General features: G+C 43.0%; 2 protein-coding genes across 2 annotated transcripts in view; one reads left to right on the forward strand and one right to left on the reverse strand.

The window, feature by feature from the left end:
• The window catches only part of adarb1b (adenosine deaminase RNA specific B1b), a 131,684-nt gene that overhangs the window by 99,889 nt on the left and 9,799 nt on the right, over positions 1–21,996 (reverse strand). The gene's annotated exons all lie outside the window — the stretch shown is intronic.
• On the forward strand, positions 7,965–9,344 carry LOC146616624 (uncharacterized). Its single transcript, XM_085374325.1, has one exon. It carries the CDS (start codon positions 7,965–7,967, stop codon positions 9,342–9,344), a length of 1,380 nt encoding a protein of 459 aa, XP_085230451.1.

Consider the following 21,996-nt stretch of genomic DNA (forward strand, 5'->3'; position numbering starts at 1 on the left):
TCTGCTGCATGGGGTGGGAGACGTTGTCCAACAGGGATGACAGCTTAGCCGCCATTCTCCTGTCACTCACCACCTCCACTGGGTCCAGAGGGCATCCTAGAACAGAGCTGGCCCTTCGGATCACCCTGTTCAGTCTCTTCCTGTCCCCAGCAGAGATGCTGCCGCCCCAGCAGACCACACCATAAAAGATAGCAGAAGCCACCACAGAGTCATAGAAGGTCTTCAGGAGTGGGCCCTCCACCCCAAACGACCTGAGTCTCCGCAGCAGGTACAGCCTGCTCTGCCCTTTCCTGTAGAGGGCGTCTGAGTTATGAGTCCAGTCCAGTCTGTTGTTCAGATGAACACCAAGGTACCTGTAGCTGTCCACAGCCTCAATGTCCATACCCTGGATGTTCAGTGGTTGCAGTGGAGAATGCTTGTGCCTGCGGAAGTCTACCACCAGCTCCTTGGTTTTACTGGCATTGATCTGGAGGTAGTTCAGCTGGCACCAGTCCACAAAGTCTTGAGTCAGTCCTCTGTACTCCTTGTCGTCCCCATCAGTGATGAGGCCGACTATTGCAGAGTCATCAGAGAACTTCTGCAGGAAGCACTGGGTGGAATTGTGGGAGAAGTCTGCAGTGTAGATGGTGAAGAGGAACGGAGCCAGAACCGTTCCCTGTGGGGCCCCCGTACTGCAGACGACCCTGTCCGACACACAGCCCTGAGTCCTCACATACTGTGGTCGGTCGGTGAGGTAGTCCAAAATCCAGGTAGTGAGGTGATGGTCCACTCCAGAGTTCTCCAGGCAATTACATGCATTTGACTAGCAGCACCTGGCTGCTACTTACACTCTTAACCCCTCTGGAAGCAGTAAGGATGCACTTAGTTTTTCATAAACTGGCTTCGTCTTTCTTAAACAAATACTGACACAGTGTATCACGTGTGTTGCTGTTTATGATCTAACAAGATGATGTTAAAACCTTAGATTTAATTTCTTTCCTTTGACTGTAAATACAGCATGTTAAACACATAGTAAGTAATAACTAGCTAATTCCTAAACACATCAACTTCTTTGTTTTCTTTCAATCATTTTCTTTTCTCTATTTGTCTCATTATACTGAGTAGTATGTGATATACCTTCAGCAGGCTTGTTCACACATGACCACTTGTTGTTGTCATTCGTTGTATTGTTAGTAAGTATGGTACAATTAGCACTTTAAGTCATGTTGAAAATAAAAATCCTGGTTTTTATTGCAGGCTTAATCTCAGACTTAACTCTTAGTAACTATTGGCTGTGTTAATATGTAATGTTTTGTACTTGATCGTCTGCTCATCTTCAATTTAAAGTTCCCATAGATTAAATTCTCAAACAGCTAAATACACCAATGTGGGTCATAATGTTTCTTAAAGCAACTTCTTTTTTTTAAAAGAAAATACCCTTACATGATGAGAAAAGTATCTTCATTACAAATGTGTGCTTGGCATTGACCAGCAAAGTCTGTCTTCCACAATTGCATGAAGTCACGATGTTGAACTACTGAAGCAGAAACACATGGAGGAGATGGGAAGCACAAGATGATTGAGGCCTGCTGCGGGCACAGGTTAAGCTAGAAAGACATGCCCTTGTCATCTATATTAGGAGTCATCGTGCACATAAAAAGGTCTCTAACTCCTCACTTGGTTCAAGTTGAGCAATGAAGACAAGGTCAAAAGGACTGAAAATGGCTTCGGATCGACTGCACCTAAAAATACAGTTAAAATAACTTGCAGATGCACACTTACAGATCTGAGGCCTCAAGAGTGATGTGCTTTTTTCATGTGATTGTACACAGTACACCGAGTCAGCACCAAACCTAATAAATGTTAAGAAATTCTGCAGTAATGTCTGATTTTGTGGGTGGAGAAGATGTGTGCTTGGGCTTGTTGGGTTAAAAAAAAAAGAATCTATCATCATGCACAACTGGAAATGTTTCTAGTTAACATTTAATAGGAACGCAGTGATATGCTATTATAGATGCAGTAGCTAAAATATCTCAGCAATCTAAATACGAGAGGAATTTCTAGGGAATTCCCCGGATTACTGCACAGGAAAGACAGCCTCCCATCAGCCGTGACTGACAGCTACAAAACACATTTGATAATGGCTCACATTTTTGCTCTCTCACTGACTTTTCTCTTGACTGTTTTTATTCAGAAGCAGTGAAGTAAATGGTGTTATAAATACACATTCATATCCATCCATTTTTTCAGATTTCTCTTAATCTCACAGAACCAAACTGCAGAAATTAGTGAAATGAGCAAATGATGGCCATTGAATAACAGAAAATAGATCTCTCCTCATGCACAAACACCAACAACGTGAATGTTTGGCTTTAAATGTTCAAAGTTTTATAAATTACTTTAAGCCTCTCCGTAAATCATCAACAATCGCCCAACAGGCTGCTACGCTTCATTAAATATTTTCCAGAGACATAAGTACATAAAAGCTGTAAGAAGATCAGACAGTTTGGTTTTGATGGCTTTGCAGAAACAGTGTTATGTTCTGTGTATTATCTAACATTCACAAGGGTCCAAGTTTCAGCATCAGAGAGCAAACACAACGATGTGTGCAGCACAGGCATGAGGCTACGAGAGCACCAACAAGGCGTCCATCCTTTAAGCAGACCTCAAATATCTAGAAAAATGGGCAATGACAACATCTACTTGTCCATAGAGTGTACAGCTGTTTGTATCCGGATGTGCAAAGGAGCATAATCCCATCTTAACTCATATCAATTTAATCTAATCTCTGAGCTACGGAGATCAGCTTTGACTTGTGGGCAGAATAGAGCTGAACGGATTTGGACTTTTCACTCATAAAACTTATATTTTTTAAGCTTTAAATCTGAAGACTAACTGAAATAGGCCACGGGCAAGCCAAGAGGACAATTTCAAGTTTTAGTCTTAAATGAACAAAACATTGCTCAAAACAATCGGCACGATGACACGCTGAATCAATACACTGAAGCAAAATGGCGTCTATTCGTCTAAGCCTTCAATAAGTGCAGACATTTCTAAATGAATTAAAAATAGTTTTCCATTTTATCTTTCCTTGCTACTTTAACATCTCGTGACAAAACATTCCTCAACCACTCTCACTGTAAATAAGAGCAGCTCTCGACTCTACGAGCCGCCTGCGAGCTGGATGTCAGCTTCAGACTGGTTCCAAAATTCAGAGGGGATTACCTGGCATCTGCCCAGTCAACTCAGGACATTCAGGCTGGGAGGAACTGAAGCCACTGAGCAGAGCTACAGTATATGCTCTGCTTCCTCAGCAGATCAAATTTCTAATTCTGAGAAGAGCAAGGTACTGACCAGTCAGAGTATCGAGAATGTAAACCTGTCGAAATGAGCTGGAGAACTGCTTTACATCTCGTAAACTAAACCTTCACCTAACACAGTCGAATAATCTGCTTATTTCTCAGGGTGACACACAACTTCACATAGCACCTACAGACAGGTAGCACGCAGCCCCTCCCCTCACTAAAAGCTGAATTAGTTGATATTCACAACGCTGAACAAAAAAACACTTTATTCAGAATTTCGAGAGGTCGGTGAAGCTCCCATTTCAACAACACTCAAGTATTGAACAGTTATCATAAACAGGGCCTCTGGCGGTCACAAGCTAGTGTACTTTCGTGCTGGTGTCGGTCTCTAGCCTGGATGATTAGGACGGTTGCATCAGGCAGCACATCCGACATAATCAAACCTGGGGAATCCATCAACTTTTTCCATCTACTAATAATAAAATGATAACGTCAGTGCTGGAGCAAGGCAGCAAATGTCATTAATGCTGCCCGTCTGCAAAATTAAACTAGATGATGGTAATTTAACAGGGTTATGTTTCTCTTAAAGACTGAAGCTGAGAAAAGGAGCAACTAGACAGAAATGATGGCAGCCCGCTGTAAGAGCTGGAGAAAAGTCACCAGAAGCTTAGGACAACCACAGACAAGCTGAAAATATCATTGTCTTTATTGTTCTTGCCACTACCTACGACAGATGTTGAGAATTTTCTGGGAGCATCATAGCAACTCCTTTCCCTAACGTATGGGCTGATGGGCTGAAACCTTTAATACATTAACTTTTTGTATGGATTTCCCAACAGAACAATCTCAACATTATTGCCACATTGTTCAGTATTTTCCACAAACTAAAAGGAGACTGCTCAGTGTCCTTTGCCACACACTGTTCTCCACACTGGAGCACCGGCGGTGTCCGGTGTTAACTCTTTTTACTGCCTAATCAGTAACAAACATCAAAGTTGATTTTTCCAATCACTGAGTGGCAGTTAATCCAAGCCAGTGTTTGGAAACATCTTAAGAGCTTCTTTGCCTCGGGCAGATTCAAAGTACCAAAGCCAGCTTTGGCGTACGTGTAGCTGGAGCCATAATGTGCCGTTTTAAAAAGCCCTGAAAGATGCTGCTCCAGCAACAACGCTTGATAATCACCCAAAGTCTCCAATTTTTTACAGACTTTAACATGCAAGAGGCCTTCAGCTGAATTTAAAGATGAATTTAAAATCGGGGGCTTTCATAAACATGCAGCTTCGAATTCCTGCTAATCTCACCACTGTGGCCAATATGATGTCACCTTTCCAGGTATCTGCATCTATGCCGGCTTTATCATTTCCTACTTTGAACGAAGGCAGATTAAACAAGCATAGAGTTAAGTTTGTTTCTACTTTCTTTCAGTTTGAAGATGAAATTATTTATCGAGTCAACAAAAGCTGAAGTCTGAACACATGATTTATGTGTACAATTCTAAGGACTTTCAAAGTTAATAATTGCTGTGACCACTATTATTCTTCAACACAGCCTGAACTCGAGCGAGGCAGCTTTCTTGGAATTTCTTTAAGAAGTCTTCAGGAATCGTTCTCCGGGCTTCTTGAAGGACATTCCAAAGCTCTTCTTTGGATGTTGTTGCCTTTGGTTCTGTTTTCTATCAAGATGATCCTACTCTGCCTCGCTAAAGGTGAGGTCCAGCTTTGGTTTGTTTTTTTTAATCCAGGTTTTACTGCACTGGCAGCGTCTTTGTGATGATTGTTATGCTCAAACTTTTAAGCTGCTGCCAATCAGATGCTTTCCAGATGGTACTGCACGGTGGATATAATTCTGGCAGCACTTCTGCATTCATAATTTCAAATTTGACAAGATCTCCAACAATGCAGAGAGAGCCTCCACCATGTTTCTCCACCACCATTCACTGTTGTACCACTCTCCTGTCCTCCTTCACATATAAGAAAAATTGGACGAGGATTTGAATCACTCCATCACACTTGTTGCCACTCACTTTCAGTCTAGTGCTTGTGTAATTTGACATATTTGAGCCTTTTCTTAGAGGCAAGAATGGCTTCTTGACAGCCACCTTTCTACTGAGACCATTTCGAATCGATCGAATCAGCTGAAAGTCCAGATGCTTGTCTCAGGTCCTGTGTCAGGTTTATGATAGAATTTAGATTTGTTTCTATTTCTTAAGGATATGACTTTTAGATACTGTTTATCTGCTACAGGCAGTCTTGTTGTTTTTGGATTCATGGCTTATCTCTGCATGGTGTGTAACGTTTTCGGCTAATGGCTCTTTTTGAAGAATCTTTTTGGTGCAAAAATACAATTTCATGCCTGTTCTCTTTGGCATTTTTTGCAGTTTTTCAACTAAAAACAAACTTTGTTTTTGAAACTTTCAGAGAGTCTGGAAAAAAATTTGAGGAAAGTCTTGTTAATTGGAAGCAAAATATAAAGGAATAAGTTGTGCTTTTGAACAATCCTGCATTTCAACATGTTTGGTTTGATAACAGTTGCACAACAGCGGGCACATCTAGTCCCAGTCAGCTCCATTTGTTGAACAGTCGAGCGAGTTGACTGCAGTCCTACCAAGGTCCATGGGTGTCAAGTGGGCCCGTGGCAGTTTTTGAATATATTAATCCAGGCAGGTCCAGTGTTAAATGTGGGAGCACACCCTGCAAGAAAGGACACTTCCTACTTACAGCAATCACATCCATCCATCAACTTTTTGTAACCCATCCCTGTGGCACACTGCCTTTACCCTTCACCTCCTACCCTGCGGGGAGCATTACATAACGCGCACAGTTTTGACTGTGAAGACAAAGACGGTCTGTGGCGTAAGGCATATGCATCAGCAGACCTGATGATATGACAGTGAAGGCTCCAGTTTCGCAAGGTCACACTAGAGGACAAGGAGACAGATTGGAGCATTACAAACAAAGCAGTGCAAGGGCAACAGGAATAGAGACTGACTGTGAAAGATAGGATAACTAGTTGGAGAAGGGGGATGAATCAACAAAACTGTGCTGTCAGCATCCCCGGGGCCAGCAGGAAGCATTAAGTGAGTTGACGTAGGCCGCTGAGTCTCCCTCCTTTCCTCCTTCCTCCTCTTCTCCCGTCTATTTTTCCCTTTGTCTTTTTCTCTCATCCATATGGCAGATTCCACCTCTTCCCCTCCCCCTACCCTGCTGAGCACTCTATTGAAATGGCCTCTCGCCCACATACAAACCCACGCCTGCTTGCACAAGCTTCCCACATCCCCTGAGCCACGTCTTATTTACGGCTCGATTACGGACGACCGCCCTCCAGGACAAACGTCCTTCTCTGCTGCCTCTCTGCCTTGTACCCAGATGTTGCTCAAATAATTAAGGGAAAACCTGTTTCATCCACCGGGGTCATGACAACATCTGTGGCAGACGCAGCGAGAAAATACAGCAGCATAATCATCGCAGCACTGGTGCCCGAGAAGAAGAAGAGGAGAAGAATCGAGCCTGATATGCATACGCAACCCGTGGGAAGAGCACATATTTATTTCAAACACACAGAGGCAATTTTTAGAGGTTGATACAAAGACTATATATTAAACAGCATAAACCCCTCTGGGAATAAAAAAAAAAAGATCTGTACAATACAGAAGTTAAGAGCAAAGGGCTCTGCAGCAAATGCACACGCACACCTTCACAGAACAAGGTAATAAAGTGTGCACCGATGATTGAACCGAACCCCTGGGAGGCACAAAACAGCACTATCCCTGCTACAGAGGTGAGTAATAGGACTGCTACATCTTCCTTCCAAAAACCACTAGCGCTGCCTGCCTGCTGACACATTCCACTGGAGTCTGCAGCACTCTGCTCTGCAGTCTGGAAATCGTGAGGATGCAAAGCTCCTCTGTGGGATAGAAACCCTTCCTTTGTATGAGCTGGTGAATGAGGCAGCCCGTCTTAATGTGGCATGCTTTCGATGATTAAGAGGTCTTACCTAACGTGATGTTACCATTAGGTCAGAAATTCTGTTAGAGAGTTCACAATAGCAACTTCTACTGATCCAAATGAGCACGTGAGGAGTCGGTATAAGAATTAAGGGTAAAAAGAAGGTCGCCCATCTTTCATTAATTTGTCAATACCAACTTAAAGACTATAACATGAGCTCTCTCTGGGAATTGTAGACCAAATTGCTCCAGTAATATTTGAACATTTTCACAAACGTGCGAGATGTGAGAGACATCTAAAGCATTCAATTTCGGCAGTTGATGCCTAATAATTTAAATTATTATATTTTCTTTTTTTGGAAACTGTCACGGACCCAGTTCCAGGGATTCGGGGTCCGTGAGCAGTGTGGACTACTATTGTAGTTATTATTATTATTATTATTATTATTATTATTATTATTATTGTGGTTGTTGTTATTATGGTTGTGTCTGCTGTCCTGTTTTTCCGTGTTGGTGTACTGTCAGGTGTTTAGGGGTGTGTGCTTGTGTATGTGAGGGTGCGGTCGTGGCAGGCACTTTTAGGCCTGGTGGGTGTGGCCCTGCCAGCTGACCGGTCTGTAGCCGTAGCACAGCCAGCTGCCCAGCCTGTAGCCGTAGCACAGCCAGCTGCCCAGCCTGTAGCCGTAGCACAGCCAGTCCAGTCAGCCTCTCGTCTTCATCCTCAGTTGGAGGCTGATATGCCTGCTGGAACTACCCTGCCATTATGTCACCCGCCTGTTGTTTCTACATCGCTGTCCAGTCTACCACGAGTAGCTGCCGCACCATTATCACCTCCGCCCTTTGCAGCTACTTCTCCACCAGCGTCCCATCAGACTGCAGCGACCGCAGAACTCTCGACTTCACCATCCACATCACCCACTCGACCGTCATCTTCGCCACCTGCAGCTTCCGCATCGCCATCTTCACCTCCGGATCAACGACCATCTATACCCGCGTCGCAGCCGGAGGAGCGGCTCAGCGAGCGGGTGGAGCCCGCGTCGCCAGCTGTGGAGCTCAGCGAGCCGGAGGAGCTCAGCGAGCAGGAGCAGCTCAGCGAGCCGGAGGAGCTCAGCATGCCCGAGCAGGAGCTCAGCGAGCGGGAGGAGCCCGCGTCGCCAGCTGTGGAGCTCAGCGAGCCGGAGGAGCTCAGCGAGCCGGAGGAGCTCAGCGAGCCGGAGGAGCTCAGCGAGCAGGAGCAGCTCAGCGAGCCGGAGGAGCTCAGCATGCCCGAGCGGGAGCTCAGCGAGTGGGAGGAGCCCGCGTCGCCAGCTGTGGAGCTCAGCATGCCCGAGCCGGAGGAGCTCAGCGAGCCACCAGCAGAGGAGCTCAGCGAGCCACCAGCAGAGGAGCTCGGCGAGCGGAAGGAACAACCGGCGCTGCCAGCCGCAGAGGGGCTCTCTCTGCCAGCCGCGGAGGGGCTCTCGCTGCCAGCCGCGGAGGGGCTCTCGCTGCCAGCCGAGGAGGGGCTCTCGCTGCCAGCCGAGGAGGGACCCGCTCAGCCGGAGGTCAGCGAACCGGAGGGACCTCCACGTCTAGCGCGGCCTCCACGCCATCCACGTCCAGTGCGTCCACGTCAGCGACCGGCGCGTCATAGACCATGTGCCACGCCTCGCTGTTGCTCACCGGAGCAGCGACGTTGCCATCGGACCCGTGGCAGGCCACCAGAACCGTTCCGCCGCCACCGGACCCGTGGCAGGCCGCCGGAGGAGCAGCGCCGCCGCCACCGGATCCGTGGCAGGCCGCCTGAAGCGTTCCGCTTCCATCATGGGGTTGGAGGTAGGCCGCCCGAACTGTTTTCCCACCACTGCCTGACCCGTAGCGAGTTTTGCCTGCTTGCGGTCCACTGGGTCGGCCGCAAGAACTGTTGTTCCCACCATGGCAGTGGTTGGACATTTGAACTGGGGTTTTGGGGCCCTCCGTCCGGGACCCCCCACCGCCCGCCCGGGGTTGGTTGTACTGTGGTTTTTGTTTTGTTTTTGTTTTTGGGTCGTCGGGTGCCGACCCTTAGAGGGGGGGTACTGTCACGGACCCAGTTCCAGGGATTCGGGGTCCGTGAGCAGTGTGGACTACTATTGTAGTTATTATTATTATTATTATTATTATTATTATTATTATTATTATTATTATCATTATTGTGGTTGTTGTTATTATGGTTGTGTCTGCTGTCCTGTTTTTCCGTGTTGGTGTACTGTCAGGTGTTTAGGGGTGTGTGCTTGTGTATGTGAGGGTGCGGTCGTGGCAGGCACTTTTAGGCCTGGTGGGTGTGGCCCTGCCAGCTGACCGGTCCCACCCAGGAATCCACACACACCTGGCGCCGATCAAGCCTCGTCAGAGGAGCTTCAAAACAGTGTGGCTGAGAGCTCCTCGACGCTGGATCGTTGAGTGACTTCCCGTCAGTCTTAAGTGTATTGTGCAAGGTTAGTGCAAGTCTACTGTTAGGTTTTGTACTCACGGCTGCCTTTGGTATGCGTGTTTCCTCAGGAGGAATTGTGGCGACCAGGAGGCAGCACACGGAGAGTACACAGGGAACGGAGACAGAGCACGGAGCACGGGATAAAGGAGAAGACACGGAACGGGAGTTGGGATCGCACGGGGGGATTTATTGTTGTTCGGATTGTCACCTCTGTAAATAAACACTGTTGCACAGTAGAGTCCTGCATTTTGGGTCCTCCTTTCCCCACATCCCCACGGTCTGCCAGCGAGACCGTGACAGAAACAAAGATTAGAATGAACTGATGGGGGTTCAAAAAAACCCCACATTAACCAAATATTTCAGGGTCGGTTCTACTTTTTCCGTTTATTCAAAAATGGCGCGTGACGCTGATCATTCTTAGCAGTGCTGCCACCTACAGGTGTTACAGCCAAAGTTACGAAATAAGTCCAGGTGGACTGAATGATGCTTTTAGGGTTAAAAAGTCTCTTTATGAAGTCACGTATTACAAATGCTGCTTGTCCTTTCAGCTAACACTCAAAAACTTTAAAAACTGTACCACACACAAAGATTTGATTCTTTCCTTTGTCATCTGAATGTACTGTGTACACAGCTGTATTTCTTGAAGCTGAAGACAAAGTCACATTAGCGCGAATGGTTAGATGACCGGTCATCAAATCCAAACAAAGACCTCCGTCATGCCCAAAGAAAGGAAACAAGCTGCAACAAAAGCTGCTCGATTCAACACAAAAGCAGAGATGACCAAAAAAAGCAAGCATTCCTTTTCCTTAAAACGAAGCACTTCCCTCTGAAGCGTGGATCTCTCATTAGAGAGGTCTTTGTGTAATCATGCCATGTTTGAAGGCTATGCACTCTCTAGCTCTAATTCTTTTCACCGCTCCCGCTTTTGTTATGTCTCACAAAGCTCTTTAAGCAGCACAGTAATATTTGTAACCGCAATCGCCCGCTGTGGCTTTGACCATTGCTCACTTAAGTAATGATTTGTTTATTTTACTACTGTACTCATTGTAAGTGTCTTCAGACAAACAAATCAAGCAACTGCACACATTTAAATGGACGTGCGCAGAGAAGCAGCCATCTGGCCCACTAATCCCAAACAAACCAGCCTTACTGAAAGTGTTGTTCCCAGACTTTCACCACCATTTACACTGCCATTTAAAGGCAGCACTTCTTAGGCATGCGTGCGGGTCACTGTCACTGCCTGAAAGCTCTCCAGTCTGTTCATTTAGGTCATCAGGTTGGGTTACAACACAGCTTTGACTCAAATGGCAGTCATCCTTGTACATTCACTTTGTCTGCAAATGCACTGATAGACGTGGAGGCCTTAGAAGCAGGTGATAATAGAAGAATGGGTTTTTTTAGAATGAGTCCAGGTTTATCTAAATTAAAATTAAAAAAAGCAAAAGAAAGTTGATTTTTCCCCCACAAGCATGTCCTTTGGGAATCTGTTTCAAGAGCCACTTTAGCATTAAAGAGAAATTTATTAGGCATCCAATGGCTGTCAAGCATTTCTTACCACCGCATGACATTAATGAGTACACCATTGACTCCATATTCTAACTTGGTGAGTTTAATTTAATACCCACGAACCCTCTTGAGGACTCTTGAAAAGATTTTCACTTATGAAAAACAAAATCTACGAAAAATGTCCTCAAAGGACGTGCTGGGAGGTTTAATCACATACTGCAATATAAAGGTGTTGATGGAAGTGCGAGACTCTTTCTGCAAGAAAAAAAAAACCGGGTACACACCGGCTCACTCCTTGGCTGCCGCTTGTCGGGGCCTGGGGCCTGGGGCTCGCTCGGGCCCCTTTGGAGGTGGGGTGCCCCCGGCCTCTCGGCCTGGGGCTCGGTCACTCAGGCACAGCTGGGGGCCGGCGGAGCTCACGGGCGCGTCACTGCAACTCCCCCTGACTTCTGCTCCGCGGCTGCTGGGCGAGCCCTCATCTGGGACTCTCCTCAGCTCTTACTGGAACAGTGGCGCGGCTGCCCCTCTGTTGGTCTTCCATGGTCTCTTGTGTTCTGGGGGCCTCTGGATGTCTGGAGTTTTGATCTCCTCCATACCCGCTTCACACCCTGGAGGACGGGGCTGTGGCCCCCCCACACTCCCTAGCAGATCATTACATGGAGAAACCTTTGGAATGCAAGCATGCTGATCCACACAGGTATGCACACATGGGTATTCACAGACGCGGACTAAAGCTTTCTTGGCTGCTGCCTCAAAGCACACTGTGCGCTGTCTATCTTGCGTGCTGCACAATATCGTTTATTATTTAGTAAATATTGATATCTATGACTAGCTAGTTTATTGTGATGGTGCTTTGTTTTCTCTATTATTATGTTGCTCTTTGTTGTTTGCTGTCTCCTCTGTTTGTTTTTTTTGTTTGTTTGTTTTTTTTTTTTTTCTCCATACAGGTGACCCAGGAGTTCTTTTTTTTTTTCTCTCTCTTCCCCCCCTTTCTCACCGTCTCTTCTCCCCTTTGGTTTTCTTTCTTTCTCTCCCCCTCTTTCTCTCATTCATTCCCCCTGTCCTATTTATTAAAAAAAAAAAAAAAAAAAAAAAAAAAAAATGACAAAGGATGAACTGAAGCTCTGCCATCACGTAATGTCGCATACTGCTGTTTCTGATGTCATTTAGGAAAAAAAAAAAAAAAAAAAAAAAGAAAAAAAAAACCTGATAATGAAAAGTTCAGCTGCACTCAGTGCACGATTGAAACGTGTAAGATTTGGGAGAGGTGCTAAAAACTTACACCTGCACTGCTAAAGCAAGACATCCTAATTTAGGCACATCTTTCATCACCACTCGGTCTGAACAAGGAAGCATGTTGCCTTGAGAGAGAACTTCTCAACCCTGGGAATAAAAATGTGTGCGTGTGTGTGTGTGTGTGTCTGCTGCGGTGCATGCAGCGGCCCATAGAGGGTTTAGGAAAGCAAGCAAATGAAAAACTGACAGAAAGAAAAATTCAAAGTGACACAAGAGGAGCCCCTGAACTAAAAAATAAAACATTAATGATTCATAATTAATACCCATGTTGTATTTGTAATTATCAGCTCCCATAAACCAGCACCACAATGAGATACAAAGTAGAGCTGGGCAATAGAACGATAACGATATGTATCGCGATATAACTTTTACTCGATAGAGAAATTAAGCTATCGCGATAGACCTCGCCGCTCTTGTCCTCTTAAAAAAAAAAAAAAAAAAAAAAAAAAAAAAAAAAAAAGGTCAGCCGATCCAAATTCAGTAGCGCAGAGCTGAACCAATCACAGCCGCAGCGTCACGTCGCGTGACTTGCTACGTACAGCACAAGTGCCAAGCCGCACGTGTGTTTGTTTGGGAAGCAGCCAGCGGGTAATGGAGCCAGCGCATAATGGAGGAAATGAGTGTGCCGACTAGAAAAATCAACCGAGCGTGACCGAAGAGAAAACAGATGATGGTTCCAATGCCGGAGAGATTGTCGAACGGAAGAGCCATAGAAGTTCCGTAGTGTGAAGGTATTTCGGCTATTTCAAGTCTGACAAAAAACAGAGTAGCCGCACTGTAAATGTGCCGAAAGCAAGTCTGGAAATACAATAAACTGGTGCATGCGTCACACTGTGCGCCGCGTTATTGTTTCGGTGAAATGAATTTCTACAATACTGTTACTGTTAATTCTACTCTCTGCAGTGTTTAAATGCTTACATATACACACAGTTACTGTCCCTCCACACATACGACTCGGTTCTGCTTCTATGCCGCAGCTTTGTTTACTTTTTCCCACCGAGGCTTCTAGACTTCTGATTGGCCAACATTTCTGCACGGTTAGGAATCTAGCGCCACCTGCTGCTTTGGCATGTTCATAGCAGCGTTTTCCTTCATTTCTGCCTTTATGTGTGGACGGGATTATTTTTTAAAACGAAAACAGAAAATCTCCGTTTTCAAAAATACCCGTGTACGTGTGGACGTAGCCTCAGTCTCTGACTGGAAGCGCTAATTCGTCATTCGGCTTTTGTCAGACTAAAGTAACTGTTAAAACTGTTTGAAAAGCTCAGCTATACAACAAGGAGAGATTGAGAATTTCCTTTTAGTTCTCAGTTTATTTGATATTGACAAAAGTTAGTCAGTTTTGTCTGTTCTTCTGTAAAACAAACTAAGATTTATTTTTAGAATTAATATTTTGTTTCTAAGTGGAATTGACAATTTAGTCTGTTTTTGTTTGTTCTATTTTGAAACTTAAACGCTTTAGCGGCTGCCTTTTGTGTAGTTTGCAATATTTGCCTTTATTTATCTGAAAAACTCTCATGTTCCTTAAGTACATCTACCCTGTTGAACTTATTATGGGAAATAAATATTTAAAAACAAGCTGCTGATTATTTCACATTTTACTTGTGAGCAACGGCACATTTAAATCTTACAAATATAGTTATTTGGCTTATATCGTGATAGATATCGTTATCGCCTGAAATGAAAAAAACATATCGTGATATGAAAAAATCTCATATCGCCCAGCTCTAATACAAAGTGTAGAAGCATCTCATCAGCTGCCAGTGATGAATTTCTTACTGACACTTGCCAGATAAGGAGCCAAAGGACGAGGGCCAGAGCTAAAGTGACAGCATAGCAGGCCTTCACCCAAAACTACTCAACTGCAAGGGCACCCTGGTCTTACACTGTAGTAACTTTTCACCTTTCATCACGACTGGGTGTGAATTCAGTACTGACACACGACTGCAAACCCTAACTGAAACAGTACTATCATGTTAAAGTCAGTATGTCCATATAACATGAAAAAAAAATCATGTTATATGGAAAAATGTGTTTTTCCCCTCCAGAAAATTCACTGTTTGGTTCAAGTCTGTCAAAACAATAACTGTGAGCACAGTTTGTGGCTCTGCTTAGCACAGGCATGCAGCTAAGCATTAGCGGGACTGATAAGTGCCAGCAGCAAACCAAAGTTGGTCATAAACACACGAGGTTACCATAAATTTGTGCGACATTCAGAGCTTAATAATACATACAGAGTTGACAGACTGTACGGATACCTCACTGAACAGGCAAGCTTAAAACATTCAGACAGGCAAACTGTAGCCCTGCTCGCAAGCCATCAACACATAGTCTTTATTTATGCCACAGTCACGTTCGGGAAAACAACGGTTGGAGTCAGTCACAGTTGGACCGTTCGGAGGCCGGTTGTATCTCCAGCATGCACGCACAAACTCTGGGCAACCTGTGCAATTGTCTTGCAGTCAAAAGTGATCAACTACTTGCAATCGGTTGCAGTGCAGTCAACGTGCAACCACTGATGTTGTCTAGTCACAAGCGAGTTACCATCCTACTAACAGCGAACACGATTTTTACACCTTGTTTGAAGATTATTCTTTTATTCGTCCACCAGAACAGCACATTTAAGGATAAACGTAGTAATGAACACACCTCCGGTCGTTTCTGTAACGGTGGTTTGGAAGCTTTCTCTTGTGGCTTTCCTCGATATCAGCCAGCTGTCTCTTCAGAAGGTATTTTGTCTTTTGCATTTCACTTCTGACAGAACCTGCAGCAGATGGAGAACTTCTTCACGTGTCGCTACACCGAGCACACCGTCGCAGCAGTGCACAGCAAGGACTTCCATCATCAGCTGTATTCCTGGATGGAGTAGTTGGAGTATATCCACAGCATGATTACAATGTTTTTTATTGTCACAAAGTATATACAGGTTTTGTTTATATTGCCCATACAAATAAAATCTAGTTCTGTGGGAAGCACTGCAGAAGGTTTCCCTGTCAGAGAGCCTTTAATGACCCTAAGAGGACTCTTCGCCTTTCTCTCAGAGCGATCACAACTCTGACACCAACAATGCTGCCTTGCTTTTCATGCCTTTCATACTGTGACTGACAGTCAGTCAGTCTCAGGTCCCCACATCCCCAAGCCTCACTCCTCAGCTGCATTTTTAAGCATCCTTGGGAAGAGAGCTGGAGGGCTGTGAACTACAGCAGTTGTCTTTTAGACATCTCCCTTTAGAAAAAGCTTCATTACTGAAGCTCAGTTAAACATTTCAAGTTAAAGCAACCAAAACCAGCTTTGTGACGGCTCACGTATAGCGTGTGTGCCCAGGTACGAAATCTATCATACGTTATACCAAAACACTCAACAACCAGCTACACATGGATACTGGGAATGTTTCAAGTGTGAAACTGAGGAGCAGCAGGAGTGCTGCTTTTTCAACTTCTACACCAAACTGAATGAGAGACAGTGAGGCAGAAGGGTGGTCTCACAGTCACAGCGAGCCTGAACCAAAACTGACAGAAAGCATGAAAACAAAGACTCACAAAGATTGTGGAGATTTTACACAGGAAGCGCGCACATGAACAAAAAAGTAAAGAACAGGAACAAAATCTCTGAATTTTCAGTTAAATTATAGGAGAAGTAAGAATTCCACTTAGAAAAGTGTCGGTTTAGCCAATTAATCTTCCACACTGTATTGATTATTCACAGAAAGTTATGGAAAGTCTGAAAATAAGAAAAACTGCTATTTAAAAAGGAAATGTAATTTTTCTAAGGTGACATTAAAATGTTAGAGCAGCAAAAGCTGCGAGAAAGAGTTGCCTTAATATTTTGTTAGACTTCTCCAAAAGAAAAACTAAAATCTGTCATCGGTACAGGATGTGATGGTTGCAAAGATTTTAAAATCAGCCATGAGTCACAGTTCTCGTCTAACGATTCGCACTCACTGGACTATTAATTAGAGGGAAACCTCTCACTATAAGTGCCACAGACGGGGACAGAAAGCATCAGTCTGCGTAGCCCAAAGATTCACAAATATTTTTTAAAGGAAATCGAGACATGACAGTGCAGATTATTAGATCCATCTGCTCTAATTTACTTACACACAAACTTTAATTTCTATCTATTTCTCCAAAAAGTGCTACTGAGGAATGAATTTGGCTTAGGAGAGAAACTGAGTTGCAACTTTAGGCACGTAAAGTCAGAATGGAGAACATTCCACTGTGACGTGCACAGATTTTCCACTGTGAAAAAAACAATGCTGTCGTTATCTGTGGCAAGCACAGGCTGCGTGCTGAACAAACTTCCACCAACTGAAAGACCTGTCATTATTACCCTCAGAATGAAAGAATGTGCATTAGATTAATATCACGGAGCCCACAGCAAGGCCTTTGTGTTTTTTCCCCTAATGCGGCACGGTGTTACTTCTTGAGTGTTTCCACTGCCCTAAAGAATGCGATGTGTTGCAAATGAATTCAAAGCGAACTCTTACAGCAGCACCTCCTAACCAAATACACCAGGCACAGCTTGATGACTGATTCTGACAACGCACCACTCCTGCATCAGTACAACAGTTTCTTTACAAGCACTGACACAAACGGCCCAGGGCCAGAACAAATCCTGACCTGTTTTATAGAAACAAAGGGATCAAATTAAAATGTTCCCACTGAGTGAGCAGAGTACACAAATATGCCCCCATGGACTGGCAGCACCTGCTATGCTCTGTTCCCAGAAACCCCCCCCCCAACTCCTTTTTCTCTGAACCGTGTTATGCTCCAGTGTATCATCTCTATCACCTCTACAAACAGCTGACCAGAGAAAAACACCGACATTTTCATCCACTGATCAACATCGCTTGCAGATTTCAAGAAATGCCACCAATGGACTGTTTGCTAACTAAAACTGCCGTCCAATCAAAGTTTAGAAAGCATAAGCAGGTATGACAGACCTAAAAAACTTTCTTCCGATTATTAACAAATGCCAAAGCTTCCATGAGAAAAAACAGATGATTTATTGGATGAACTGGTGCTGTTGCCACAGAGTAATCATTATCACATCGGGCTAATTAGTTACATTTCTGTATTAGAAATGATTGTTACCAGAGTCGTTCTAGGCAAGCACCACTGGGCAGCGATCTGGATTACTGCCCTGGGCAGTTATTTCAGGCTAACACAGAGGCACAATCCCCAGTAAAAGAGTGAGGTGACTTATCCTTAAGTAGATTTGAAAAGCCAGCCAGGACTTAAACAAATGCCAAGATAAATCATATCATGAAAATAAAGTAAATAAGTACACTGACCTACATATTTACTGCGATAATGATAAACACAAGAGCTGGCAATTAATTCAGCGTTCACTGGGAACTACTTGACTATTCAAAACTATTCAAAAACAACCCCCTGCTTTATCATCCCTATGCCTGACAGCGAGTGATGCATTCTTATCATAGTCAGTCATACAGTTAGGCACATTTTAGAGCTCAATCAAACAACCAGAAGCAGTTGTTTGATTTTTTTTTTAATAACTTAAAAATATTTAAATGTTCAGTATAGAGTTTAATTGGTTACTTGATAAATGACATCTTCTGGAATTCTCCCATGGATGTTCAAAACAGGGGTCCAATAGACTGACAACATATTTCCACCCTCAATCGTTCACCTTTTGCCCACTTCTTAAACTTCATAGCCATGCAAAAACACAAGGGAGGTGCTAGAAAGACTGTCCTTTCACAAAGGGCATTTAGCCAGAAGGTGTTGTGGTTAATTGAGGAAGTCTGTCTGCCAAAGTTCGACCTCGTCACCCTGAGTCAGTCCGGCACAGACAAAACACTCCACTGCCTGTATGTGCGCATCATTAACCCTTTAAAAAATGGAGAGCTCCAGTGACGTCCCCGGGACGGAGCACTAAAGGCACTCTATTTTTCATAATAAAGCTCCTCCTTTTTTCTATATATAGACATATCACCAAGGGCTCTGCAGAGCTCCAAAGAATACGGAGAAGAAGGAAAAGGAGAAGGTTGATGAATATGAAAAGGACAGGCACAGGGAAGAGAGGGTACTTCATTCATTCACTTATCCAGCTGCAGACTCACTTAAAGAATTCATTGTCCGTGGGCAGCGGATTTACTCTGATTGTGTCCAAGCAGAAGAGTAGTACTTATAAAATTAGAAAGAAAAAATATGTGTTTTCACAGCTATTCCATGTGCATGCATTATTAATAGTCTTAGAATAGTCCAGAGTGAATACACGTAGAGCCACATTATGACCCAATCCGTGTTTTCTGAGGTGATCCACATGACGTGAACCTATGTGCGAATGTCTGTTCTCGTGCATGTGCTCACATATAACACTGCACTTATCCTGGCAGCTCACTGTGAGGCAACATGTTTTTCGGTATTTTTTTCCAGTACTCTGGAGATCTGAATGTGATAAAGGTCCACTTCACTTCCATCCAGAGTGTGAGAATCTGGGAAAGCCTTTAAAGTAATATGTTTTAACTGGGTTAGGTGACGAGGCTTAGAGGTAAAAATGTAAAATACTTGTTAAAACTGATACATGCCATTTGGTTTTAACACATATAACTTATAATCTTATCCTGCACATAAAGTCAAAGGACAACAGACAAAAATAAACAATTCTACACATTTTTTTGTGATTAAACCCTCTAACAGATTCATTCTGAGCCACCAGGCCACCTAGTAGTACGACTACTACTTAATTACTGCAGAAGTATTGTGTTTGCTACTTTAAATGTGGCATGTGTCCACACTCGTTCTTATCCTGCAACTTACAGTTTTGAATAGCACGAGAAACAGATTTAATTTTCTTTTGGTTGGTACACAAATAAGGAACATTTAAGTTGTCAAGGTGCATAAAAAGCATATATTATAGTATATATTGCATATATACACATCTCTACATAAATATTGAAAATATTAAAAATAAATACACACAAAAGGAATATATATATAAGCTACCTACAGATACAGATATGAAATACAATTAGAATTTCAATACATTTAAATCTCACTTTGGTGGCTGAATAAGGAGACTTAACAAATTTGAAAATTCTTCCAAATATTTACAGGGACTGTAAAATACACAAAGACACAAAATAATCGATCCCTCAGTGACAGTTTTTAGTTTACTGTGATATACAGTGCTGAGCAAATTTATCAGACCACCACCCAGTGCAAGGTTTATGCCACAGCTGCCTTAAATTCACAGCTGCACAAGCTCTTTAATCAAAACTGTATTTTTAATGTTAAAATATAATTCTTGTTTTTATCCCTGAATTTTAAAATGTACTGTTTACCAAAAAAACCTGAAAAAAACAAAACAAAACAGTACAGCATGTTATTCGTTTTTGATTAAAATGCTAAATTATTTACTTGCATTCCTGAACATGAAATTAGTTTTAGTGGCTGAAAGTTAGCCTGGATTAACTCTTCAGAGTGAATAAAGTTCATTTTTAGTTTTAAACAAGTTTGACAGACTTAAATATTTGTGCCCTCTTGTTTTTAGAACAGATGTTCTAATAAATTTGATGAAACCTGCGTGTATGTAAGAATCATCTGAGAGGCTCAAACTGGGAAAAGAGGAACGCACCATTTATCAGGACCGACTGATCACTGCAGCTTTTCACACATGTGAGCCCGTATAGGTTTTTACGTTAATTCATCAAATTACTGAGGTGCTGTTGTTGGTAATGACTAAAAATAACAGCAGCTTTGTTTTCTCTTTATGCTCCCAGTGATGCTGGAAACACTTAAATACATTAGCCAGATTAATGAGTCAGGCTGCTAAGCTAAACAAATGATTGTGGACATGAAGCTTCTTTGTAACAAAATACACCCTTAATAATTTGATACTGTAGACAAATATTTATGAATAACTAACATAATATTGTCAAGTATAAGTACCTAATTAACAATCACAGAGGTAATGAAATAAGTTGCCGCTACATCGCAAAGTTGATGCACCTCTGAATGAGTGCGACCATAAATGAGAACTACAGCAGGCCCCCTACAGTATCATGCACTTTATTTATTCATGTGTTCTCCTGTTGATGAATTAAAACTTTCAAACGGACGCACAACCTTAAGATAAATTGCAAAACTACTAAATAATTCTTCTAAATGTGAAAAACATCACCTGATGGTTTACAGCTTTCCTGACTTTGACAAATAAGGAGAAGCTAACTGCTGACTGAGATAGTGCTCAGCTTCAATGAAAATTATTATGTAATAAAATAAAATATTGCAGATGTTTTTATTATCACTATCATTATTAATATTATTAATGCATACACAATAGTATGTGAGGAATATTTTATTTCTAAGGGAACAATAGAGTATGCAAGCACAGGACACTACACTGGCATTAAAATTCCACAATGCGTCACAGTAGCAAATTTCAAGGACAATGAAAGTTTTATATTTTTGTTAATTGGTTTTATCAGTGCTTGAGTCCAGGCTTCCATAAAAAGTCAGATTCGGTGACTGCATTGGGTCGTAACTCACGTTCATACTCTGTTAGTAGAAAGGACAGGAAACCCCACCCCTGCATCTGTGATTTTACACCAGTTCTTCAAAATGAATCGAGTCTGTTTATTTTAATCTGGGATCATGCAAATGTTCCAACTACTCCACTACTTTCCTGGTGTGTGATGCTAAAATCATTGCCTAATGCTATGTGCTATAATCCAGATGGTTGACAGCTGTGTTGAGTCTTTTCATAAAGGACACAAAATGTAAATTCTCATGCTAACCTGAAAGATCCAAATTACAGACTTTTGCATCATTTAGAAACTTGTAGCCTAATAATTGTGCAAAAATGTAAAAGATATCCAAATGCATTCTTTTTGTTTTTCAAACGAGCTGATTTCTCGCTCTGTGTTTAAACAGGGAAACTTTTGTCGGGCTGGCTTAATAGACCTAAATATGGGGTTCCTATTGGTGGAAACAAACTTTTATATCTCTGCTACACACCAGCTTAAAAAAAGTAACATTTCCCACAGATCAGCTATATAACTATCTATCACTCATCTAAAATGGCCCCATGCAGGAAATCTGGCACAGTGCTGCACAGCTTTAAGCCAACAATGGTAATCCTGCAGGAACACCACTCTGAAAAAGGATGGATAAAAAATCTCTGCACACACTCTCTGTCATACTACTACCACTAATAGCAACACATCAACCTATAAATTAGATTATTTTTTTTTTAGCTTGACCTGACAATTCCCTCCTTCTTTAGGAGTGGAGAAGAAACTGGCTAAACAATTTTTCACACACATAGTCAAAACAAAAAGAGACTAGTGAACCTAATACCTGTCAATACTCTGAAGGCTAGCCTGTGGAGCATTTCTGCAGCTGAGTGATCCAGTTAACTATGACGAGCCGCAGACCCAGAGGTCTTCCGTGTCCTGCCCTTTGTAGTGCTAGCATGCATGTGTGTGTACAGCATTGACTGTAATGTCACATTTACGCTCTGGTGATAACCGTGTCTGGCATGTGCAT

Source organism: Diplotaxodon limnothrissa, linkage group LG16 (genome assembly GCF_057381915.1).
Source record: "Diplotaxodon limnothrissa isolate DT_005_m linkage group LG16, D_limnothrissa_male_GT1.1, whole genome shotgun sequence".
NCBI lineage: Eukaryota > Metazoa > Chordata > Actinopteri > Cichliformes > Cichlidae > Diplotaxodon > Diplotaxodon limnothrissa.